At 42.3% G+C, this 26,600-nt stretch overlaps 3 protein-coding genes across 10 annotated transcripts in view; all 3 read right to left on the reverse strand.

Annotated features, from left to right (window-relative positions):
- LOC138597933 (protocadherin gamma-C5-like) overlaps positions 1-26,600 on the reverse strand; it is a 456,071-nt gene that overhangs the window by 366,637 nt on the left and 62,834 nt on the right. The window lies entirely within an intron of this gene.
- The window catches only part of LOC138597932 (protocadherin alpha-C2-like), a 139,240-nt gene that overhangs the window by 41,194 nt on the left and 71,446 nt on the right, over positions 1-26,600 (reverse strand). The window contains exon 1 of one of the 8 annotated variants that reach the window (XM_069669507.1): positions 20,514-22,889. The exons of 6 other annotated variants lie outside the window; for them this stretch is intronic. In XM_069669507.1, the coding sequence (XP_069525608.1) occupies positions 20,514-22,889 (2,376 nt within the window). Of the gene's footprint in view, positions 1-17,084; positions 19,455-20,513; positions 22,890-26,600 lie in introns of those variants that run through there. One more of the 8 variants, XM_069669508.1, reaches the window with a different exon arrangement.
- Positions 23,656-26,342, reverse strand: LOC138598432 (protocadherin alpha-4-like). The gene is made up of 2 exons (XM_069670221.1): positions 23,970-26,342; positions 23,656-23,661 (listed from the first exon to the last, which is right to left on the reverse strand). Exons 1-2 carry the CDS (start codon positions 26,340-26,342, stop codon positions 23,656-23,658), a joined length of 2,379 nt encoding a protein of 792 aa, XP_069526322.1.

The following is a 26,600-nucleotide window of genomic DNA, read 5'->3' on the forward strand; positions in this document are numbered from 1 at the left end:
AACCTGTAAGTTATTTTTGCATTACTGTCCAGATCAGGATCAAAAGCATTTATTGTGTAAATAACGGAACCTGTCGGACTGTTTTCTTTCACATAAACATTAATCACAGGCTCCATGAAACGAGGTGCGTTATCATTGACGTCCGAAACGTGAACAGTAATGACCCTGCTGCTGGACAGAGGCGGACTCCCTTCATCTGTGGCTGTAATGGTGACATTGTAAAGAGAGGTGTTTTCTCTGTCCAGTGGTCCATCTACTACTAATGAATAGTCGTTTTTGTAGTTGGACTTGAGTTTAAACGGAACAGAGCCCACTACCTTACAGCTAGTTACACCATTGTTTCCTCCATCTTTATCACTCACTGTGACCAAGGCAACGATTATCCCCAGCTCTGCGTCTTCTTTCACTGGTGTCATCAGTGACGTCACTGATATTTCTGGGGCATTGTCATTTTCATCAATTATCTCTATCAGCAGTTTAGCATGAGCACTACGGGGAGTTGGGCCTTGATCCTTTGCTTGAACTCTTACTTCATAAGCAGGCGTCTCTTCATAATCTAATGTGCCCTTCACAGTGATTTCTCCTGTTTCTGGATTTAGATAAAAAATATTTGATGGATCAACATTCCCTCTGTTGATCAATGCATACAGAATCTTACTGTTCATTCCCTCGTCTAAATCCGTTGCGTTTAACTTTATCACCACTGTTCCTCGTGCAGAATTTTCAGGCACATGCGCTTTATATAGAGATCTGCTAAAAACCGGTATATTATCATTGACATCTAATACATTAACATGTATTCGTAATGACCCCGATCTTGCAGGTTTACCTCCATCTACGGCCGTTAAGAGGAGTGAGAGCACCGCCTGTTTCTCTCGGTCTAAAGCTTTCTGAAGCACTAACTCAGCAGACACACCGTGTTCTCCACCGCTCTGCACATCAAGCGAGAAATACTCATTCTGGCTCAGCTTGTAGCTCTTCACTGAGTTGCTGCCTATGTCTGTGTCTACTGCTACTGGGAGGAGATATCGCTCCCCCGTTAATGATGACTCGGAAATATTCAAAGAATACGTTTTTTCAATAAAAGCAGGAGAATTATCGTTTATATCCAAAACGTTAACCTCAACGCGGTGTGCAGTCATTGGACTGTTCAAAACAGCCTGTATTTTTAACGAGCATTTTACCACATTCGGACAAAGCTCCTCTCTGTCTATCCGCTCATCAACAAAAAGGTTCCCGGTCCTCAAATCCACGTCAAAATATTTCTTACTGTGACTCGAAACAATACGTAGATCCCGGGTCTCCAGTTCCTGTACATTGAGATTTAAATCCTTTGCAATATTCCCCACCACGGTGCCTTTGTTCACCTCCTCGGAAATCGAGTAGGATAACTGCGAAGCAGAGCAGTCACAAAGACAAAGAAACACAACAATGTGGATCCACGCGTATTCCTTTTGTCGTCGAGTACTCATTGTTAACGCCACAGAAGAACTGAACGCAAACGATTATATATCCTCATTACAGAGAATTCTGTCCAAAGAGATATTGTCGCGTGGAAGCTCCTGCCCTTCTCGTCACAGCAGCTTCCGCGGGTGTACTAATGGCCGATGACGATTTCATTTTTCCCATACAGGAAGGAGGAGTTATGGATATACAAACACACTCACATCTACGGTCTCCTGCGACATCATGTGGTGAATGATAGGTACGAAAATACAAGCCAGCTTCTCTGACAGTCAAACGACTGGAAATATCAACTACAACATATATCATTAGGTTAAACGTGTATGTAAATATTTAGAGAGTGACTAGCCTAATCAATTGAAATTCCAGGCATTTCAGTTGCCACCCGAGTTATGGTATAAAGTACAAATAATAAAATACATCTAGGAAGAAAATGACTTAGAATGTATTCCATAGTGCCATTGCTAAAAGTCTCATAGTTAGAATTCATCATCAATAACAGAATGATTTTAATTCACAAAGATGGAACAGAAACCACATATTACCAAAATTAAGTCAAACACCAAGGACAGCGCCTTCTCACAACATTCAACCTCAGGGGATTTTGCAAATGTTAGATCGGAGCAGAATGATACCAGCTTCATACACTCGAGGTTGTAAAGTCAACATCAATGTAATCATAGTTTCAGTTTAACTTAAGAAAAAATAATACCATTTAATTTACTAAATGCATGCTTTACACAGGTATAAAATTAAAAGGTCTTCGGCTTAATGGTTCAAAAATATATTTCAGTACCACGGAGAGCTCTTTCTAGATACTGGCAATAAAACTAGTACCATTGCCAATACAACAGAACTGTTTCGGAAGAAAATCTTTAAGTTTCCTATTTGGACACAGAAAACTTAACATAGAGCATACAGCACACATTCAGAAAGGGCTACAACTTGTATCACATCTTGTTTGTAAGAAACTGGTCTCCAACATGTCTTAGCCAAAGGTTTGACTATAGTAAAACTTTATATTTTTTCTGTTTCATCAAGTGTGAAAAATTAGTATACAGTAATATTATTTTCCCTTAATTTTTGATGAATGAAAGATGTTTGACAAATCCAATTCTGAAAATATTTTGACTTCTAGCTGTGAAGAAAAAACACTATATTGTTTGATAGTTTTTTCAAGTTTTAAAAGAATTTAGCACAAATAGCCTACCTTCTCTTTGTTGGGTAAAGTCTGAGTTCGTGTAAAAGTGTCTCCTCCATTTATACTGATGAGTTCACCATCTACAAGTGGAAACGGTGCGGGGAAAACCACTACGTCACTCTTGAGCGTGTCTGAGCTGAAACACACGTCATACTGCTGAGTAGATTTCGAGTAAGACCAGCTCCCGTCAGGGTGGGTGGTGATCATTGGGGCGCCGTACCTGCTGAAAGTGCCGTCTGTCCTGTGGCATCTGACAGCTATTAAACTGATGAGGCTCAGCAGGAAGATGACTGACACCGCCACAATGGCGATCAGCAGATACAGGTTTAAATCAGAGAAGCTGTCCTCCTTTATGGGCACATGTCTGAACTGATTCTGGATGTCAGCTGTGCTCTCAACCACCACCACATCAATAGACACAGTAGCTGACAGGGAGGGTTCTCCGTTATCAGAAACCAACACCACCAAGGGGTGAGTTTTCAGGTCATTGTCACTCATTCTCCTTTTAGTCCTGATTTCTCCGGTGCTGGTTCCCATCCGGAAGAGGTTGTTTCCTTTTGGCTCAGAGAGGTGATAAGAAAGCAGCGCGTTGTATCCAGAGTCTGCGTCTACAGCCCTGATCTTTGCCACAAAGTATCCCGCTTCAGCAGAATAGGGGATGCTCTCGCTGTTAACGGAGCCGTGCTCAGAATAGGGCGCGAGAATAGTTGGATTATTGTCATTCTCATCCAGGATCAAAACGTTCACAGTCACGTTGCTGCTGAGCGGAGGAACACCAGAGTCTGTGGCCTGAACTTTAAACTGAAACGTTTCCAGCTCCTCGTAGTTAAAAGACTGCAGGCTGACTATATCTCCTGTCTCTGAGTTGATGTTTACGACTGATGTAGTTGGAATATTTCTTGGAGAACTGTCTAACAACCTGTAAGTTAGTTTTGCATTACTGTCCAGATCAGGATCAAAAGCATTTATTGTGTAAATAACGGAGCCTGTCGGACTGTTTTCTTTCACATAAACATTAATCACAGGCTCCATGAAACGAGGTGCGTTATCATTAACATCAGAAACCTGAACAGTAATGACCCTGCTGCTGGACAGAGGCGGACTCCCTTCATCTGTGGCTGTAATGGTGACATTGTAAAAAGAAGTGTTTTCTCTGTCCAGTGGTCCATCTACTACTAATGAATAGTCGTTTTTGTAGTTGGACTTGAGTTTAAACGGAACAGAGCCCACTACCTTACAGCTAGTTACACCATTGTTTGCTCCATCTTTATCACTCACTGTGACCAAGGCAACGATTGTCCCCAGCTCTGCGTCTTCTTTTACTGGTGTCATCAGTGACGTCACTGATATTTCTGGGGCATTGTCATTCTCATCAATTATCTCTATCAGTAGTTTAGCATGAGCACTACGAGGGGAGGTGCCTTGATCCTTCGCTTGAACTCTAACCTCATAAGCAGGCGTCTCTTCATAATCTAATGTGCCCTTCACAGTGATTTCTCCTGTTTCTGCATTTAGTTCAAAGCGGTCTGTATGTCCTCGTTGGATCAATGAATACATAAGTTTACTGTTCATGCCCTCGTCTAAATCTGTTGCATTTAAAGTTATTACCACCGTTCCGGGTGCAGCATTTTCCCGCACACGCACTTTATAAAGCGAACTGCTAAATGTGGGGATATTATCATTGACATCTAATACATTAACATGTATTCGTAATGACCCCGATCTTGCAGGTTTTCCTCCATCTACGGCCGTCAAGAGGAGTGAGAGCACCGCCTGTTTCTCTCGGTCTAAAGCTTTCTGCAGCACTAACTCAGCAGACACACCGTGTTCTCCACCGCTCTGCACATCAAGCGAGAAATACTCATTCTGGCTCAGCTTGTAGCTCTTCACTGAGTTGCTGCCTATATCTGAATCCTCCGCTATTGGGAGGAGATATCGTTCTCCCGTTAATGATGACTCGGAAATATTCAAAGAATACGTTTTTTCAATAAAAGCAGGAGAATTATCGTTTATATCCAAAACGTTAACCTCAATGCGGTGTGCAGTCATTGGACTGTTCAAAACAGCCTGTATTTTTAACGAGCATTTTACCACATTCGGACAAAGCTCCTCTCTGTCTATCCGCTCATCAACAAAAAGGTTCCCGGTCCTCAAATCCACGTCAAAATATTTCTTACTGTGACTCGAAACAATACGTAGATCCCGGGTCTCCAGTTCCTGTACATTGAGATTTAAATCCTTTGCAATATTCCCCACCACGGTGCCTTTGTTCACCTCCTCGGAAATCGAGTAGGATAACTGCGAAGCAGAGCAGTCACAAAGACAAAGAAACACAACAATGTGGATCCACGCGTATTCCTTCTGTCGTCGAGTACTCATTGTTAACGCCACAGAAGAACTGAACGCAAACGATTATATATCCTCATTACAGAGAATTCTGTCCAAAGAGATATTGTCGCGTGGAAGCTCCAGCCCTTCTCGCCACAGCAGCTTCCGCGGGTGTACTAATGGCCGATGACGATTTCATTTTTCCCATACAGGGAGGAGGAGTTATGGACATACAAACACACTCACATCTACGGTCTCCTGCGACATCATGTGGTGAATGATAGGTACGAAAATACAAGCCAGCTTCTCTGACAGTCAAACGACTGGAAATATCAACAACAGCATAAATAATTATGTTAAACATGTGTGTAAATATTTAGAGAGTGACTACCCGAATCGATGGAAATTCTAGGCATCAGTTGCTACTCAAGGTATGGTACAAAGTACAAATAATAAAATATATCTAGGAAGAAAATGACATAGAATGTATTCCATAGTGTTATTGCTAAAAGTCTCATAGTTAGAATTCATCATCAATAACAGAATGATTTTAATTCACAAAGATGGAACAGAAACCACATATTACCAAAATTAAGTCAAACACCAAGGGCAGCGACTTCTCACAACATTCAACCTCAGGGGATTTTGCAAATGTTAGATCGGAGCAAAATGATACCAGCTTCATACACTCGAGGTTGTAAAGTCCGCATCAACGTAATCAGAGTTTCAGTTTGGCTTGATAACAAATAATACCATTTAATTTACTAACGGCATGCTTTCCACAGGCATAAATCAGAGGGTCTTCAGCTTAATGGCTCAAAAATAATTTCAGTACCACGGAGAGCTCTTTCTAGATACTGGCAATGAAACTAGTACCATTGCCAATACAACAGAACTGTTTCGAAAGAAAATCTTTAAGTTTCCTATTTGGACACAGAAAACTTAACATAGAGCATACAGCACACATTCAGAAAGGGCTACAACTTGTATCACATCTTGTTTGTAAGAAACTGGTCTCCAACATGTCTTAGCGAAAGGTTGGACTAGAGTAAAACGTTGTATTTTTTCTGTTTGAGCAAGTGTGAAAAATTGGTATTCAGTAATATTATTTTCCCTTCATTTGTGATGTATGAAAGATGTTTGAAATGTTTGATAAATCAAATTCTGAAAATATTTTGACGTCTTAGCAGTAAAGAAAAAAAACTATGTCGTTACGATAGTGCTTTCAGGTTTTAAAAGAATTTAGCACGAATAGCCTACCTTCTCTTTGTTGGGTAAAGTCTGAGTCCTCGTAAAAGTGTCTCCTCCATTTATACTGATGAGTTCACCATCTACAGGTGGAAACGGTGCGGGGAAAACCACTACGTCACTCTTGAGCGTGTCTGAGCTGAAACACACGTCATACTGCTGAGTAGATTTCGAGTAAGACCAGCTCCCGTCAGGGTGGGTGGTGATCATTGGGGCGCCGTACCTGCTGAAAGTGCCGTCTGTCCTGTGGCATCTGACAGCTATTAAACTGATGAGGCTCAGCAGGAAGATGACTGACACCGCCACAATGGCGATCAGCAGATACAGGTTTAAATCAGAGAAGCTGTCCTCCTTTATGGGCACATGTCTGAACTGAGTCTGGATGTCAGCTGTGCTCTCAACCACCACCACATCAATAGACACAGTAGCTGACAGGGAGGGTTCTCCGTTATCAGAAACCAACACCACCAAGGGGTGAGTTTTCAGGTCATTGTCACTCATTCTCCTCTTAGTCCTGATTTCTCCGGTGCTGGTTCCGATCCGGAAGAGGTTGTTTCCTTTTGGCTCAGAGAGGTGATAAGAAAGCAGCGCGTTGTATCCAGAGTCTGCGTCTACAGCCCTGATCTTTGCCACAAAGTATCCCGCTTCAGCAGAATAGGGGATGCTCTCGCTGTTAACGGAGCCGTGCTCAGAATAGGGCGCGAGAATAGTTGGATTATTGTCATTCTCATCCAGGATCAAAACGTTCACAGTCACGTTGCTGCTGAGCGGAGGAACACCAGAGTCTGTGGCCTGAAGTTTAAACTGAAACGTTTTCAGCTCCTCGTAGTTAAAAGACTGCAGGCTGACTATACCTCCTGTCTCTGAGTTGATGTTTACGACTGATGTGGTTGGAATATTTCTTGGAGAACTGTCTAACAACTTGTAAATTATCTTTGCATTACTGTCCAGATCAGGATCAAAAGCATTTATTGTGTAAATAACGGTGCCTGTCGGACTGTTTTCTTTCACATAAACATTAATCACAGGCTCCAAGAAACGAGGTGCGTTATCATTGACGTCCGAAATGTGAACAGTAATGACCCTGCTGCTGGACAGAGGCGGACTCCCTTCATCTGTGGCTGTAATGGTGACATTGTAAAGAGAGGTGTTTTCTCTGTCCAGGGGTCCATCTACTACTAATGAATAGTCGTTTTTGTAGTTGGACTTGAGTTTAAACGGAACAGAGCCCACTACCTTACAGCTAGTTACACCATTGTTTCCTCCATCTTTATCACTCACTGTGACCAAGGCAACGATTGTCCCCAGCTCTGCGTCTTCTTTTACCGGTGTCATCAGTGACGTCACTGATATTTCTGGGGCATTGTCATTCTCATCAATTATCTCTATCAGCAGTTTAGCATGAGCACTACGAGGGGAGGTGCCTTGATCCTTCGCTTGAACTCTAACCTCATAAGCAGGCGTCTCCTCATAATCTAATGTGCCCTTCACAGTGATTTCTCCTGTTTCTGCATTTAGATCAAAAATAGTCGATGGATCTGTATTTCCTCGTTTGATGAACGAGTACACGAGTTTACTGTTCATTCCCTCGTCTGAATCTGTTGCATTTAACTTAAAAACGAGAGTACCGGGGGTGGCATTTTCTTGGACACTCGCCTTATAAAGAGATTTATTAAATGTCGGTGTATTATCATTGACATCTAATACATTCACAATTAACTGCAATGTTCCTGATCTAGGAGGTTTACCTCCATCTACGGCCGTCAAGAGGAGGGGGAGCACCGCCTGTTTCTCTCGGTCTAAGGCTTTCTGCAGCACTAACTCAGCAGACACACCGTGTTCTCCACCGCTCTGCACATCGAGCGAGAAATACTCATTCTGGCTCAGCTTGTAGCTCTTCACTGAGTTGCTGCCTATGTCTGCATCCTCTGCTACTGGGAGAAGATATCGTTCTCCCGCTGACAATGATTCGGATATATTAAATGCATGCGATTCTTCAATAAAAACAGGCGAGTTATCATTTATATCTAAAACATTCACTTCAATACGGTGTGCACTCATTGGATTTCTTAGAACGGCTTGCAATTGTAAGGAGCATTTTACCGTATTGGGGCAAAACTCTTCTCTGTCTATTCTCTCGTCAACAAATATGTTTCCGGTCCGCAAATTCACGTCAAAATATTTCCTCTTGTAACCCGATACAATTTGAAAATCTCTGTCTTCTATATCTTGGAAATTTAGGTTCAAATCCTTCGCGATATTCCCCACCACGGTGCCTTTGTTCACCTCCTCAGATACGGAGTAGGATATCTGAGAGGCAGAGCAGCCACAAAGACAAAGCAGCGCAACAAGATGAATCCAGACATGTTCCCGTTGTCGTCGAACATACATCCTTGGTGCAATAAAAGAGCTGAACCGAGTCAATCATGAATCCCTTGTGTAGGTTATGCCTTCAAACGCAAAATGCTCTGCTTTAGCTCCAGCCTCTCGTCTCAACACCACCGAGTGCGTCTAGCAGAATATAATGACCGATGACGATTACATTTCTCCCACCCATGGAGGAGGAGTTTAAGTCACATAGAAACAATGTAATCGATGGTCTCCTGCGACATCTAGCGGTGATGATTGTTTATTTCAACTCTTACTGTGTCAAATAATTTCCACTATAGTCACACACAAGTCATGCTGCCAAGGGCTACAAATACAGTCCAATATTGCACGGTCATAAGATTAGCAAATAGTCAAAGTTCATTAAGTATGTACTCATTTAGTCCATTCTTTCGCATTAAAACAGGAATATAGTCAGAGTGCAACAACCATCCATTGATGGACATTTTCAAAGCCAGACAAGCCACTGAAAGGTTAAAATGCTGAAATGTATCCAGAACAAAACAAGAAGAATGAGAAATGTACTAAGGAAATGTAAATACAGTATTAAGTCAGTGTAGTAAACAATGGTCAAAAATTATATGAAAAAAATGATACAAAACGGGTGCTTATAACATATGATGACGGCTCAGAAAACCTATTAACCTGTCTTCAGCACCACTTCATAACTTGACTTATTAAGAGCTATCTTTCATTTCGTTTTAGAATTGTAATGAGAGCAAAATGGTCGTTATCCAAAGACCTAAGTCCATCACAATGTCTAGATATGTATCATTACCCGATCAGAGCTGCAGAGGGCCGGTTGCATGTATTGTTGAGATTCTTCGAGAGCGCATAAAGCAGGGGGTTGCGCAGGCACAGTTGCCCTGACGCCCATTTCAAAAACGTAGTTCAGCCCCATGGTCAGCGCTGTTTATCCTCAGACAAAGTGTTTTTCAAGTTACCGTAGTATATGAGATATGTTGACAGCTGTTAAAACCTTTTTCTTATTACTTATTAAACTTGTTCTGATGTGTAACACAAACGAGCAGCTTGGCTGTGTTTTTTTTCTGACACTGAGTTTTTCGGTAAACACTTTCCTGAAATCATTGTTTTAGTGTGTGTTGTTCTAAGAAGAACGGTAAGCCTAAAGACTAAAGAAAACTTTTTTTTTTTACAGTTATGTTGTAAGTTTTAGTCTAACTTGATAATTAACAAATGAATGTTTTTTTTTTTGCCATAACGGAGACTTTACTTTAGTTCATATTAATCAAGGCTTACATGTATGTTTCATCACAGGTTGTACCGATAAAAAAGTTAAGCAATGCAATTGTATTTTAGTCAAAGGTGTTGGATTCCTAAATCAACCACTAAAGCATCAATTGTAATGTACAGCCTACCTTGTCTTTGTTGGGTAAAGTCTGAGTCCGCGTAAAAGTGTCTCCTCCATTTATACTGATCAGTTCACCATCTACAGGTGGAAACGGTGCGGGGAAAACCACTACGTCACTCTTGAGCGTGTCTGAGCTGAAACACACGTCATACTGCTGAGTAGATTTCGAGTAAGACCAGCTCCCGTCAGGGTGGGTGGTGATCATTGGGGCTCCGTACCTGCTGAAAGTGCCGTCTGTCCTGTGGCATCTGACAGCTATTAAACTGATGAGGCTCAGTAGGAAGATGACTGACACGGCCACAATGGCGATCAGCAGATACAGGTTTAAATCAGAGAAGCTGTCCTCCTTTATGGGCACATGTCTGAACTGAGTCTGGATGTCAGCTGTGCTCTCAACCACCACCACATCAATAGACACAGTAGCTGACAGGGAGGGTTCTCCGTTATCAGAAACCAACACCACCAAGGGGTGAGTTTTCAGGTCATTGTCACTCATTCTCCTCTTAGTCCTGATTTCTCCGGTGCTGGTTCCGATCCGGAAGAGGTTGTTTCCTTTGGGCTCAGAGAGGTGATAAGAAAGCAGCGCGTTGTATCCAGAGTCTGCGTCTACAGCCCTGATCTTTGCCACAAAGTATCCCGCTTCAGCAGAATAGGGGATGCTCTCGCTGTTAACGGAGCCGTGCTCAGAATAGGGCGCGAGAATAGTTGGATTATTGTCATTCTCATCCAGGATCAAAACGTTCACAGTCACGTTGCTGCTGAGCGGAGGAACACCAGAGTCTGTGGCCTGAACTTTAAACTGAAACGTTTTCAGCTCCTCGTAGTTAAAAGACTGCAGGCTGACTATATCTCCTGTCTCTGAGTTGATGTTTATAACTGATGTAGTTGGAATATTTCTTGGAGAACTGTCTAACAACTTGTAAGTTAGTTTCGCATTACTGTCCAGATCAGGATCAAAAGCATTTATTGTGTATATAACGGAGCCCGTCTGACTGTTTTCTTTTACGTAAACATTAATCACAGGCTCCATGAAACGAGGTGCGTTATCATTGACGTCCGAAACGTGAACAGTAATGACCCTGCTGCTGGACAGAGGCGGACTCCCTTCATCTGTGGCTGTAATGGTGACATTGTAAAGAGAGGTGTTTTCTCTGTCCAGTGGTCCATCTACTACTAATGAATAGTCGTTTTTGTAGTTGGACTTGAGTTTAAACGGAACAGAGCCCACTACCTTACAGCTAGTTACACCATTGTTTCCTCCATCTTTATCACTCACTGTGACCAAGGCAACGATTGTCCCCAGCTCTGCGTCTTCTTTTACTGGTGTCATGAGTGACGTCACTGATATTTCTGGGGCATTGTCATTCTCATCAATTATCTCTATCAGCAATTTAGCATGAGCACTACGAGGGGAGGCACCTTTATCCTTCGCTTGAACTCTGACCTCATAAGCAGGTGTCTCTTCATAATCTAATGTGCCCTTCACAGTGATTTCTCCTGTTTCTGCATTTAGATCAAACATTTGTGATGGATCGGTGTTGCGTTGCTTTATAAACGAATACACTATTTTGCTGTTTATTCCCTCGTCGAGATCTGTTGCATTTAATGTTATGACCAGTGCACCTTGGTCAGTATTTTCCCGCACCCGAACTTTGAAAAGTGATTTGCTAAACGTGGGTATGTTATCATTCGCATCTATTACGTTAACATGAATCTGCAATGTACCCAACCTAGCCGGTTTTCCTCCATCTACAGCTGTCAGAATAAGTTTAATTGCCGCCTGTTTCTCTCGGTCTAAAGCTTTCTGCAGCACTAACTCAGCAGACACACCGTGTTCTCCTCCGCTCTGCACATCAAGCGAGAAATACTCATTCTGGCTCAGCTTGTAGCTCTTCACTGAGTTGCTGCCTATGTCTGCGTCTTCTGCGATCAGGAGGAGATATCGCTCTCCCGGTGTCGTTGATTCAGAGATATTTAACATATACGACTGTTCAATGAATTCTGGCGAGTTATCATTTATGTCTAAAACACTGACCTCTATGCGGTGTACATTCATTGGATTGTTTAAAACAGCCTGTATTCTTAGTGAGCATTGTGCCGTGTTTGGACAAAGCTCCTCTCTGTCTATTCTCTCATCAACAAAGAGGTTCCCGGTCCGCAAATCCACGTCAAAATATTTCTTACTGTAACTCGAAACAATACGTAGATCCCTGGTTTCTAGATCTTGTACATTCAAGCTCAAATCCTTCGCGATATTCCCCACCACGGTGCCTTTGTTCACCTCCTCAGATACGGAGTAGGATATCTGAGAGGCAGAGCAGCCACAAAGACAAAGCAGCGCAACAAGATGAATCCAGACATGTTCCCGTTGTCGTCGAACATACATCCTTGGTGCAATAAAAGAGCTGAACCGAGTCACTCATGTATCCCTTGTGTAGGTTAATCCTTCAAACGCAAAATGCTCTGCTTTAGCTCCAGCCTCTCGTCTCAACACCACCGAGTGCGTCTAGCAGAATATAATGACCGATGACGATGAAATTGCTCCCACCCATGGAGGAGGAGTTTTAGACGCAGAGAAACACTGCAATCGATGGTCTCCTGCGACATCTAGTGGTAAATGATTGTTTATTTCAACTTTTACTGTCAAATGTTTTCCAGTACAGTCACACACAAGTCATGCTGCCAATGGCTACAAATACAATCAAACATTGCACGGTAATTAGATAAGCTAATAGTTCAAAGTTAATCAAGTATATACTTATTGATTCCGTTCTTTAGCATTAAAAAATAAATTCAATAGTCAGTGAACAACAACCATCCATTGATGGACATTTTCAAAGCCAGACAAGCCACTGAAAAGTTAAAATGCTGTAATGTATCCAGAACAAAACAAGAAGAAAACGAAATGTTCTCAGAAAATGTAAATACAGTATGGAGTGAATATAATAAACAATGCTTAAACACTATATAAGTAATACTAAACGGATGCTTGGACGGCTCAGAAACCCTATATTACTATCCCGTCTTCAGCACCACGGAGAGCACAGTTTCAGAACATGAATTATCAAGAGCCATACGTCCTTCCTTATTAAAATTGTATTTAGAGCAGAATGCATTCCAAAGACCTTCGTTCATCACAATGTCTATCTATGTGTCATTACACGATCAGAGCTTCAGAGGGCTGGTTGCATAATTTGTTGAGATTCTTCCAGAGCGCATAAAGCAGCGGTTTGCGTAGCAGGCATAGTTTTCTTGAAGCCCAGTATTGCAAGAACATAGTTCAGCACCATGGTCAGCGCTATTAAAACTCCGAAAGACAGCAGTTTGCAAAGTTTAACTTGATCATTAACTATTGACAAATGATTATCAGTTTTGTTGCCATGCTGGATACCTTAGTTGGGTATATATTGATCAACGCTTACATGTGTAAAATCAAAGGTAGTACCTATAAAAAGTTAAGCAATTCAACTGCCTTTTAGTTTAAGGTGTTGGATTCCTAAACCGTTTTTGAAGTATTAATGCAAAGTACAGCCTACCTTGTCTTTGTTGGGTAAAGTCTGAGTCCGCGTAAAAGTGTCTCCTCCATTTATACTGATCAGTTCACCATCTACTGGCGGAAACGGTGCGGGGAAAACCACTACGTCACTCTTGAGCGTGTCTGAGCTGAAACACACGTCATACTGCTGAGTAGATTTCGAGTAAGACCAGCTCCCGTCAGGGTGGGTGGTGATCATTGGGGCTCCGTACCTGCTGAAAGTGCCGTCTGTCCTGTGGCATCTGACAGCTATTAAACTGATGAGGCTCAGCAAGAAGATGACTGACACTGCCACAATGGCGATCAGCAGATACAGGTTTAAATCAGAGAAGCTGTCCTCCTTTATGGGCACATGTCTGAACTGAGTCTGGATGTCAGCTGTGCTCTCAACCACCACCACATCAATAGACACAGTAGCTGACAGGGAGGGTTCTCCGTTATCAGAAACCAACACCACCAAGGGGTGAGTTTTCAGGTCATTGTCACTCATTCTCCTCTTAGTCCTGATTTCTCCGGTGCTGGTTCCGATCCGGAAGAGGTTGTTCCCTTTTGGCTCAGAGAGGTGATAAGAAAGCAGCGCGTTGTATCCAGAGTCTGCGTCTACAGCCCTGATCTTTGCCACAAAGTATCCCGCTTCAGCAGAATAGGGGATGCTCTCACTGTTAACGGAGCCGTGCTCAGAATAGGGCGCGAGAATAGTTGGATTATTGTCATTCTCATCCAGGATCAAAACGTTCACAGTCACGTTGCTGCTGAGCGGAGGAACACCAGAGTCTGTGGCCTGAACTTTAAACTGAAACGTTTTCAGCTCCTCGTAGTTAAAAGACTGCAGACTGACTATATCTCCTGTCTCTGAGTTGATGTTTATAACTGATGTAGTTGGAATATTTCTTGGAGAACTGTCTAACAACTTGTAAGTTAGTTTTGCATTACTGTCCAGATCAGGATCAAAAGCATTTATTGTGTATATAACGGAGCCTGTCTGACTGTTTTCTTTTACGTAAACATTAATCACAGGCTCCATGAAACGAGGTGCGTTATCATTGACGTCCGAAACGTGAACAGTAATGACCCTGCTGCTGGACAGAGGCGGACTCCCTTCATCTGTGGCTGTAATGGTGACATTGTAAAGAGAGGTGTTTTCTCTGTCCAGTGGTCCATCTACTACTAATGAATAGTCGTTTTTGTAGTTGGACTTGAGTTTAAACGGAACAGAGCCCACTACCTTACAGCTAGTTACACCATTGTTTCCTCCATCTTTATCACTCACTGTGACCAAGGCAACGATTGTCCCCAGCTCTGCGTCTTCTTTTACTGGTGTCATGAGTGACGTCACAGATATTTCTGGGGGATTGTCATTCTCATCAATTATCTCTATCAACAATTTAGCATGAGCACTACGGGGAGTGGGGCCTTGATCCTTTGCTTGAACTCTGACCTCATAAGCAGGCGTCTCTTCATAATCTAATGTGCCCTTCACAGTGATTTCTCCTGTTTCTGGATTTAGATCAAACATTTGTGATGGATCTGTATTTCGTTGTTTCATAAATGAATAGAGTATCTTACTATTTATTCCCTCGTCTAAATCCGTTGCGTTTAATTGTATTATTAATGCTCCGTTGTTGGTATTTTCAGGCACACGAACTTTATACAGCGACTTGCTAAACATTGGTGTATTGTCATTCGCATCTATTACATTAACATTTATCTGCAATGTACCCGATCTTGCAGGTTTACCTCCGTCTACAGCTGTTAGAATAAGTTTAATTGCCGCCTGTTTCTCTCGGTCTAAAGCTTTCTGCAGCACTAACTCAGCAGACACACCGTGTTCTCCTCCGCTCTGCACATCAAGCGAGAAATACTCATTCTGGCTCAGCTTGTAGCTCTTCACTGAGTTGCTGCCTATGTCTGCGTCTTCTGCGATCAGGAGGAGATATCGCTCTCCCGGTGTCGTCGATTCAGAGATGTTTAACGAATATAAGTGTTCAATAAATTCTGGCGAGTTATCATTTATGTCTAAAACACTGACCTCTATGCGGTGTACATTCATTGGATCGCTTAAAACAGCCTGTATTCTTAGTGAGCATTGTGCCGTGTTTGGACAAAGCTCCTCTCTGTCTATTCTCTCATCAACAAAGAGGTTCCCGGTCCGCAAATCCACGTCAAAATATTTCTTACTGTAACTCGAAACAATACGTAGATCCCTGGTTTCTAGATCTTGTACATTCAAGCTCAAATCCTTCGCGATATTCCCCACCACGGTGCCTTTGTTCACCTCCTCAGATACGGAGTAGGATATCTGAGAGGCAGAGCAGCCACAAAGACAAAGCAGCGCAACAAGATGAATCCAGACATGTTCCCGTTGTCGTCGAACATACATCCTTGGTGCAATAAAAGAGCTGAACCAATTCAATCATGAATCCCTTGTGTAGGTTATTCCTTCAAACGCAAAATGCTCTGCTTTAGCTCCAGCCTCTCGTCTCAACACCACCGAGTGCGTCTAGCAGAATATAATGACCGATGACGATTACATTTCTCCCACCCATGTAGGAGTAGTTTTAGGTACATAGAAACACTGCAATCGATGGTCTCCTGCGACATCTAGTGTTGAATGATTGGTTATATCAACTATTACTGGGTCAAATAATTTCCAGTACAGTCACACACAAGTCATGCTGCCAAGGGCTACAAATACAATCAAACATTGCACGGTAATTAGATAAGCAAATAGTAAAAAGTTAATCAAGTATGTACTTATTGATTCCATTCTTTAGCATTAAAAAATAAATTCAATAGTCAGTGAACAACAACCATCCACTGATGGACATTTTCAAAGCCAGACAAGCCACTGAAAAGTTAAAATACTGTAATGTATCCAGAACAAAACAAGAACAATGAGAAATGTACTCAGAAAATGTAAATACAGTAAGAAGTCAGTATAGTTAACAATGCTCAGAAACGATAAAAAAATAATAAAAAACGGGTTCTTTAAACATATAAGGACGGCTCAGAAACCTAATGTTACTATCCCTTCTTCAGCACCACGGAGAGCGCCATTTCATTATATGAGTTATCAAGAGCCATCTTCCTACAGTGTTACAATGGCATTTAGAACAGAATGGTAGTGACGAAGACCTAAGTTAAGCACCATATTTAGCTATGTATAATTACACGATCAGAGCTGCAGAGGGCCGGTTGCATATGCTGTTGAGATTCTTCCAGAGCGCATAAAGCAGCGGTTTGCGTAGGAGGCACAGTTTCCTAAAGCCCAGTATTGCAATAACATAGTTCAGCACCATGGTCAGCGTTATTAAAACTCAGAAAGACAGCAGTTTGCAAAGCTTAACTTGATCATTAACAATTGACAAAGGATTATCAGTTTTGTTGCCATGATGGAGACTTTGGTTGAGTTTATATTGTTTCAAAGCTTACATGTATGTTACATCACAGGTGGCACCCATAAGAAGTCACGCAATTCAATTGCATTTTAGTTAAAGGTGTTCAATTTCTTAACCTTTTTGAAGCATTACTTGCAAAGTGCAGCCTACCTTTTCTTTGTTGGGTAAAGTCTGAGTCCTCGTAAAAGTGTCTCCTCCGTTTATACTGATGAGTTCACCATCTACAGGTGGAAACGGTGCGGGGAAAACCACTACGTCACTCTTGAGCGTGTCTGAGCTGAAACATACGTCATACTGCTGAGTAGATTTCGAGTAAGACCAGCTCCCGTCAGGGTGGGTGGTGATCATTGGGGCGCCGTACCTGCTGAAAGTGCCGTCTGTCCTGTGGCATCTGACAGCTATTAAACTGATGAGGCTCAGCAGGAAGATGACTGACACCGCCACAATGGCGATCAGCAGATACAGGTTTAAATCAGAGAAGCTGTCCTCCTTTATGGGCACATGTCTGAACTGAGTCTGGATGTCAGCTGTGCTCTCAACCACCACCACATCAATAGACACAGTAGCTGACAGGGAGGGTTCTCCGTTATCAGAAACCAACACCACCAAGGGGTGAGTTTTCAGGTCATTGTCACTCATTCTCCTCTTAGTCCTGATTTCTCCGGTGCTGGTTCCGATCCGGAAGAGGTTGTTTCCTTTGGGCTCAGAGAGGTGATAAGAAAGCAGCGCGTTGTATCCAGAGTCTGCGTCTACAGCCCTGATCTTTGCCACAAAGTATCCCGCTTCAGCAGAATAGGGGATGCTCTCACTATTAACAGAGCCATGCTCAGAATAGGGCGCAAGAATAGTTGGATTATTGTCATTCTCATCCAGGATCAAAACGTTCACAGTCACGTTGCTGCTGAGCGGAGGAACACCAGAGTCTGTGGCCTGAACTTTGAACTGAAACGTTTTCAGCTCCTCGTAGTTAAAAGACTGCAGGCTGACTATATCTCCTGTCTCTGAGTTGATGTTTACGACTGATGTAGTTGGAATATTTCTTGGAGAACTGTCTAACAACTTGTAAGTTAGTTTTGCATTACTGTCCAGATCAGGATCAAAAGCATTTATTGTGTAAATAACGGAGCCTGTCGGACTGTTTTCTTTCACATAAACATTAATCACAGGCTCCATGAAACGAGGTGCGTTATCATTGACGTCCGAAACGTGAACAGTAATGACCCTGCTGCTGGACAGAGGCGGACTCCCTTCATCTGTGGCTGTAATGGTGACATTGTAAAGAGAGGTGTTTTCTCTGTCCAGTGGTCCATCTACTACTAATGAATAGTCGTTTTTGTAGTTGGACTTGAGTTTAAACGGAACAGAGCCCACTACCTTACAGCTAGTTACACCATTGTTTCCTCCATCTTTATCACTCACTGTGACCAAGGCAACGATTGTCCCCAGCTCTGCGTCTTCTTTCACTGGTGTCATCAGTGACGTCACAGATATTTCTGGGGCATTGTCATTGACATCAATTATCTCTATCAGCAGTTTAGCATGAGCACTACGGGGAAAAGTTCCTTGATCCTTCGCTTGAACTCTAACCTCATAAGCAGGTGTCTCCTCATAATCTAATGTGCCCTTCACAGTGATTTCTCCTGTTTCTGCATTTAGATCAAACATATTTGACGGATCAACATTTCCCCGTTTGATCAATGAATACAGAATCTTACTGTTCATTCCCTCGTCTAAATCTGTTGCATTTAGTTTAATTACAATTGTTCCGTGTGCGGCATTTTCACGCACACGGACTTTATACAATGATCTGTTAAAAATTGGTGAATTGTCATTGAGATCTAATACATTAACTTTTAACTGCAATGTACCCGATCTGGCAGGTTTACCTCCATCTACAGCTGTCAGAATAAGTCTAATTACCGCCTGTTTCTCTCGGTCTAAAGCTTTCTGCAGCACTAACTCTGCAGACACACCGTGTTCTCCGCCGCTCTGCACATCAAGCGAGAAATACTCATTCTGGCTCAGCTTGTAGCTCTTCACTGAGTTGCTGCCTATGTCTGCGTCTACTGCTATTGGGAGGAGATACCGTTCTCCTGCTGACATCGATTCAGAGATGTTTAAAATATACGACTGCTCAATAAATTCTGGAGAGTTATCATTTATGTCTAAAACACTGACCTCAATGCGGTGTACATTCATTGGATTGTTTAAAACAGCCTGTATTCTTAGTGAGCATTGTGCTGTGTTCGGACAAAGCTCCTCTCTGTCTATTCGCTCATCAACAATGAGGTTCCCGGTCCGCAAATCCACGTCAAAATATTTCTTACTGTAACTCGAAACAATACGTAGATCCCTGGTTTCTAGATCTTGTACATTCAAGCTCAAATCCTTCGCGATATTCCCCACCACGGTGCCTTTGTTCACCTCCTCGGATATGGTGTAAGACAATTGCGAAACAGACGAGTCACAAAGAAACAGCAGCGCAGCAATATAAATCCAGACATGTCTTTCGTTTCCCATCGTTGAACAATATACAGTAAATCCAGCTTATCATGAATGTCCAGTTTATGTATATATCCGACATAAACACGATTATCGAGCAGCAGGAGCAGCAGCCCTTCTCCCCACAAAACAAGCCGAGTGTGTCTATAAAGGGAGGGCCTATGACGATTTTACGTTTCCCGTACAGGGAGGAGTTTTACACATATTTAACAATCATAGCTGTGGTCTCCAGCGACATCATGTGGTGAAAGACAGATAAGTCAGACTGAATGTCACTGTAATTGCCCAAATTTGCAGTATTTAAGTAGTAGTAAAGATGTGTAATTGAAGTAGTAAAGATGTGTAATTGAAATTCACGACATTGTTTTAGTGCGTGTAAAATATAATAGAAAAAATGTGGTCATATCAAATTTCTCATTAAATATGACATAATTCCCGTTTTTAAATACAAATCTAAAAATTACTTTAGCCACTTAAAGCTTCTAAAGTCCCACGGCTGAAGTGTATCCAGAAAGAAACGCCAGAAAAATGTAGGCAAAATGTAATTCTTAACACAAATCTAAAAAATGAATAATTCATCTTTCAAAGTTCTTCTCTTTCTGTTGACCATAACTATTTAATAAAAGTGGAATAATCAAGTGGTTTAACAATAAAAGGTTCTAGAGAGCTCACAGAACCCAAAGGCTGGAGACTTATTTCAGCACCAAGGAGAGCGCCGTATATTCAGGCTATTAACCTCATGGGTCCAGACGACTGATATGCTGTTTAGAGCTGACACTATTAAAGGATCCTGCTTATAATGACCGCATTCTCACGACAGTGAAAGCAGAAAAATATGCGTTTAGGAGCTTTGTCTTCGTAGTGTTACAAAATTAATAGCTGAGTTCTATCACTGATGGGATTTTTTTTTCTAAACTGCAACATATGCTCACGTAAACAACAGAAAACTGGGAAGCCATTACTAGCACTTTTTCTTTGTTTTCACTACATGTTTTACACAGTTAGCCTGCACAAAGTAAGATATGTAAATTATGGCAGTTGTAAACTGAAAACGGTGAATAAAAACCTCACACATACCTTTTCTTTGTTGGGTAAAGTCTGAGTTCTGGTAAAAGTGTCTCCTCCATTTATACTGATGAGTTCACCATCTACAGGTGGAAACGGTGCGGGGAAAACCACTACGTCACTCTTGAGCGTGTCTGAGCTGAAACACACGTCATACTGCTGAGTAGATTTCGAGTAAGACCAGCTCCCGTCAGGGTGGGTGGTGATCATTGGGGCTCCGTACCTGCTGAAAGTGCCGTCTGTCCTGTGGCATCTGACAGCTATTAAACTGATGAGGCTCAACAGGAAGATGACTGACACCGCCACAATGGCGATCAGCAGATACAGGTTTAAATCAGAGAAGCTGTCCTCCTTTATGGGCACATGTCTGAACTGAGTCTGGATGTCAGCTGTGCTCTCAACCACCACCACATCAATAGACACAGTAGCTGACAGGGAGGGTTCTCCGTTATCAGAAACCAACACCACCAAGGGGTGAGTTTTCAGGTCATTGTCACTCATTCTCCTCTTAGTCCTGATTTCTCCGGTGCTGGTTCCGATCCGGAAGAGGTTGTTTCCTTTGGGCTCAGAGAGGTGATAAGAAAGCAGCGCGTTGTATCCAGAGTCTGCGTCTACAGCCCTGATCTTTGCCACAAAGTATCCCGCTTCAGCAGAATAGGGGATGCTCTCGCTGTTAACGGAGCCGTGCTCAGAATAGGGCGCGAGAATAGTTGGATTATTGTCATTCTCATCCAGGATCAAAACGTTCACAGTCACGTTGCTGCTGAGCGGAGGAACACCAGAGTCTGTGGCCTGAACTTTAAACTGAAACGTTTTCAGCTCCTCGTAGTTAAAAGACTGCAGGCTGACTATATCTCCAGTCTCTGAGTTGATGTTTATAAATGTTGAAATAGGCAACCCTTTTGGATGATTATCAATTAATGAATAAGTCAATTTAGCATTTTCATTTGCATCTGCATCCTGTGCAGATATCCTTGTCATAACATCTCCCACTTTACTATTCTCTTTAAGGTAAATATATACATTAGCCTCCTGGAAAAGGGGCGCGTTGTCATTAATGTCAGATATATCTACCGTGATTACAGCGGTGCTGGAAAGAGGCGGACTTCCTTCATCAACAGCAGTAATGGTTACATTGTACTGCGATACACTCTCCCTGTCAAGCCGGCCGTCTACTGTCAGAGAGTAATAGTTTTTGTAATTTGACGTTAAAGTGAAAGGGACTGAGTCTTTAATTTTACAAGTGGTAAGGCCATTTTGCCCTCCATCTTTGTCAGTCACAGTCACCAATGCAACGACTGTTCCAATTTCTGCACTTTCCTTTACTGGACTCATCAGTGAAGTTATAGAGATCTCTGGTGCGTTGTCATTTACATCGGCAACCTCTACTAGCACTTTTGAATAGCCACTGCGAGGGGAAGCTCCTCTGTCTGTTGCTTTTACTCGTAATTCATATGCAGTGCTTTCCTCGTAATCCAAATTAGCATTCACAATGATTTCACCGCTTTCCGGATTAACAATGAATTTTTCAGGAGAGTCCACATTTCCTCTTCTCATGAGAGAATATCTGATGTCTGAATGCGGACCTTCGTCGAGATCGGTTGCATTTAGTGTCAATATAGTTGTCCCTATGGGTGCATTTTCACTGACTCTTACTTTATAAAGCGACCTGCTAAAGGAGGGCGTGTTATCATTAACATCTATCACATTAACCATTATCTGCATAGTACCAGATCTCGCAGGTTTCCCTCCGTCTACAGCGGTTAAAGTGAGTTTTATAACAGCTTGTTTCTCTCGGTCTAAAGCTTTCTGCAGCACTAACTCGGCAGAAACACCGTCTCCTCCGCTGCTCACATCTACGGAGAAATGCTCGTTCGGACTTAGCTTGTAGCTTTTTACCGAGTAGCTGCCAGTGTCTGCATCTTGAGCCATGGGGAGCGGATACCTCTCCCCTGTTGAGGAAGACTCTGAGATATTAAACACATGTGTCTGCTCGAGGAATAATGGTGCATTATCATTGATATCTACAACGCTGACCTCAATGCGATAAATATTCATAGGATCGCTCAGTAGTCCTTCTATATTTAAGGAACACTTCGGTAGATTAGGACAGAGCTCTTCACGGTCTATCCTTTCGTTTACAAATAAAGCTCCTGTTCTCAAATTCGCCTCGAAATATGTCTTACTGTATGCCGATACAATCCGAAATCCTCGCTCCTCCAGCTGCTGTGTTTGAATGTTTAAATCCTTAGCGAGATTCCCCACCACTGTGCCTTTGTCCACTTCCTCGGAAACAGAGTAGGAAATCTGAGCTGCAGACCAGTCAGATAAACAAAGAAGAGTGGCGCACAACATCCATTTGGCTTCTCTACACCGTCGACGACTCATCCTCACGGTTTAGATAAGGAGTTCAGGCACATAAACGTCATTCATCCACAAAAACGTGATTATATCCAAAAGACAGCCGAGCGTTCTTCATTTAGAGACCATCTTTCAAGACGAAGTGGTTCACAAACCCAGCCCCTACCAAACGTCGAGCTGCTTCTTATTTCACCGGCAGCGGAGGAGGAGTTTTCGTCATAAATGAACGCAATTGAAATTGTGGTCTCGAGCGACATCTTGCGTTTTCTTAGATATACTACAGAGAATTATTTACTAACCACACATGATGATTTAGGAGATTCCACTAAAGAAGAAACACAACTATATAATTTATAATCAGATTTCACAAAACATTTCGTTTCTTTGATGCAAACACAAAACATTAAGAACTGTGATAGAAGCCAAGCAAAAGTAAATGCTGCAACTTGCAAGAGGGACAATAATGTTTTAGTAAGAATATACACGTATTCAATCCAAGAAGGCATGGCTTCTTCCAAGCTTTTGTTGCTGAACATAATAAGTAATTTGCTTCCACACCAAACATATTAAAAGCACATCTTACAAACCAGGACAGAAACCGTTCTTTTGTCCCTCCCTATACAACCATCTTGTGGTAATATTATTTTTAATATGGTAAAAGTTAAGCGTCTAGACCCGAATAAACCCCAAATGTCTGTGCTTTACATTAAAAAAAAGCATATCTCTTTTTTAAAATGCAGACCCTCTACAAGATATGGCACTTTGAATACAAGTTCACCTAAAATATATGAAATCAGGCCTGTGCAAAAGACTAAGGAGCACTTAGGGATATCAGAACCATGGACAGCTCCTTTCCCCCTAAGCAGTATCAAAGTGTATACAAACTGTGTATGAAGTCTATCAGAGTTTTTAATGTTGCAAGGGAGTTCATATTTTCAAGATCAACTATGAGGATAACCTAATTTTCAGTCATTTCTGAAATTGTTTTTTAAAAAACAACTAGCAATAATTGTAGGTTACTCTTAGCGTTTTGGCTTCCGTGTACAGTTGCTGAAGCTAAATACAAGAAACGAACTATTTGCTGATTGATCGTGTTCCTTTTCTTACCTTTTCTGTGTTGGGTAAAGTCTGAGTTCTGGTAAAAGTGTCTCCTCCATTTATACTGATGAGTTCACCATCTACAGGTGGAAACGGTGCGGGGAAAACCACTACGTCACTCTTGAGCGTGTCTGAGCTGAAACACACGTCATACTGCTGCGTTGATTTCGAGTAAGACCAGCTCCCGTCAGGGTGGGTGGTGATCATTGGGGCTCCGTACCTGCTGAAAGTGCCGTCTGTCCTGTGGCATCTGACAGCTATTAAACTGATGAGGCTCAGCAGGAAGATGACTGACACCGCCACAATGGCGATCAGCAGATACAGGTTTAAATCAGAGAAGCTGTCCTCCTTTATGGGCACATGTCTGAACTGAGTCTGGATGTCAGCTGTGCTCTCAACCACCACCACATCAATAGACACAGTAGCTGACAGGGAGGGTTCTCCGTTATCAGAAACCAACACCACCAAGGGGTGAGTTTTCAGGTCATTGTCACTCATTCTCCTCTTAGTCCTGATTTCTCCGGTGCTGGTTCCGATCCGGAAGAGGTTGTTTCCTTTGGGCTCAGAGAGGTGATAAGAAAGCAGCGCGTTGTATCCAGAGTCTGCGTCTACAGCCCTGATCTTTGCCACAAAGTATCCCGCTTCAGCAGAATAGGGGATGCTCTCGCTGTTAACGGAGCCGTGCTCAGAATAGGGCGCGAGAATAGTTGGATTATTGTCATTCTCATCCAGGATCAAAACGTTCACAGTCACGTTGCTGCTGAGCGGAGGAACACCAGAGTCTGTGGCCTGAACTTTAAACTGAAACGTTTTCAGCTCCTCGTAGTTAAAAGACTGCAGGCTGACTATATCTCCTGTCTCTGAGTTGATGTTCACCATAGTAGACACTGGTACTGAGTTACTGTTACTGTCTAAAAAGGAATATTTCACCTGACCATTCTGGTCAACGTCAGCATCAAACGCAGATACAGTTTTAAGAATTGCACCAACTTTACTGTTTTCTGTCACGTAAACATTAACTACTGGTTCTAAGAAGCGAGGGCAGTTATCATTTACATCAGAAACTTGAACTGTTATGACACTGCTGTTGGAGAGGGGTGGAGTCCCTTCATCCACAGCGAATATAGTGACGTTGTAGGTAGAGGTAATTTCCCTGTCAAGTGCCCCGTCAACAACTAGAGAATAATAGTTCTTGTAATTTGTCTCTAGTTTAAAAGGAACCTGATTTAAGATTTTACATTTCACTTCGCCGTTTTTTCCACCATCTTTGTCGACAAATGACACAAGTGCAATAGCAGTACCCATATCAGCGTCCTCTTTTACTGTATTTAATAATGACGTCACAGTGATCTCAGGGGCATGGTCATTGACATCAATAACTTCTACCAGCACTTTACAGTGAGCAGACATCGGAGGCTGAGATTTATCATTTGCCTCTGCACGGATCTCAAAAGCTTTATTTTCTTCATAATCCACATTAGCTTTGACAATGATCGCTCCCGTTATGGGATCAATATGAAAGATCTCTAATATGCGGTCCTGCCCTTTACTTCTTAGGGAATACACAATCTCACCGTTTAAACCTTCATCTGCGTCGGTTGCATTTAGTGTAATCACAGTCGCCCCGATTGGAGTGTTTTCGGTTATTCGCGTTTTATACAAGGGACTGCTGAAAACTGGAGGGTTATCATTTATGTCTAAAACGTGAATAATGACCTGTGACGTGCCAGATCTCGGCGGAGTCCCTCCGTCTAAAGCAGTAACAGTGAGATGTATTACAGGCTGTTTCTCTCTGTCCAGCGTTTTCTGTAAAACTAACTCGGCAGAGACGCTTTCTCCTCCTTTGATTGTGGCGAGGGAAAAATATTCATTCGGTGTTAATTTAAAGGAGTTAACAGTATTCTTCCCTACATCTGCATCAATAGCCTCAGACAAAGCGAATTTCATTCCAGGCAGAGTATTCTCTGCTATGTCTACAGTTTGAGATTTTTCCGTGAATAAAGGATCGTTGTCGTTTACGTCTAGAATATTTATTTCTAAGCGATACAGCTTTAAAGGATTATTTAACACGGCTTCTACGCTGATTGTGCATTTTGGTTCCGTTGAACAAAGCTCCTCTCTGTCTATTCTCTCATTAACGTAGAGAACTCCAGTCTTTACGTTTACCTCAAAATATTTTCTTTTTGATCCAGTAACAATCTGAAACATTCGGGATTCCAAGTCCTGAGGGCTGAGACTTAGATCCTTAGCGATATTTCCTACTGCAGTCCCCAGATTCAACTCCTCTGACACGGAATAGGAGAGCTGTCCACACTCCGTTTCCCCGCAACACACCACAAGCAACAGAAAGGAAACAATAGAAGTCCTCATCGGTACAGGCATAATTCCATGAGATCATTTAAACACACATCCAATGCGAGGAAATCCCGTCACGAGTTTTATAATTCTGAAAATATCCAACTCCAGACGGCGTCAAATATATATTTTACAGAGGGATAAAACAGACCTTCCTTCGGTCCATTCCGTCTCTCTTTGTGACAAAGACTGAAGAAGGCAAATCGTCATGTGAAACTGGGAGGAGCGCGAGATTACTACATACAAGCTCTCAATGTGACGGTCTATAGCGTCACCCCGTGGAGA

This window comes from Semicossyphus pulcher, unplaced genomic scaffold (assembly GCF_022749685.1).
Source record: "Semicossyphus pulcher isolate SPU_LCO1_2020_fin unplaced genomic scaffold, fSemPul1.0.p SCAF_2, whole genome shotgun sequence".
NCBI classification, from domain to species: Eukaryota; Metazoa; Chordata; class Actinopteri; order Labriformes; family Labridae; genus Semicossyphus; species Semicossyphus pulcher.

Coding starts and splice junctions, on each gene's coding strand:
- LOC138598432 (XM_069670221.1), bottom strand. CDS start 26,342: ATGCCTGTACCGATGAGGACTTCTATTGTTTCCTTTCTGTTGCTTGTG.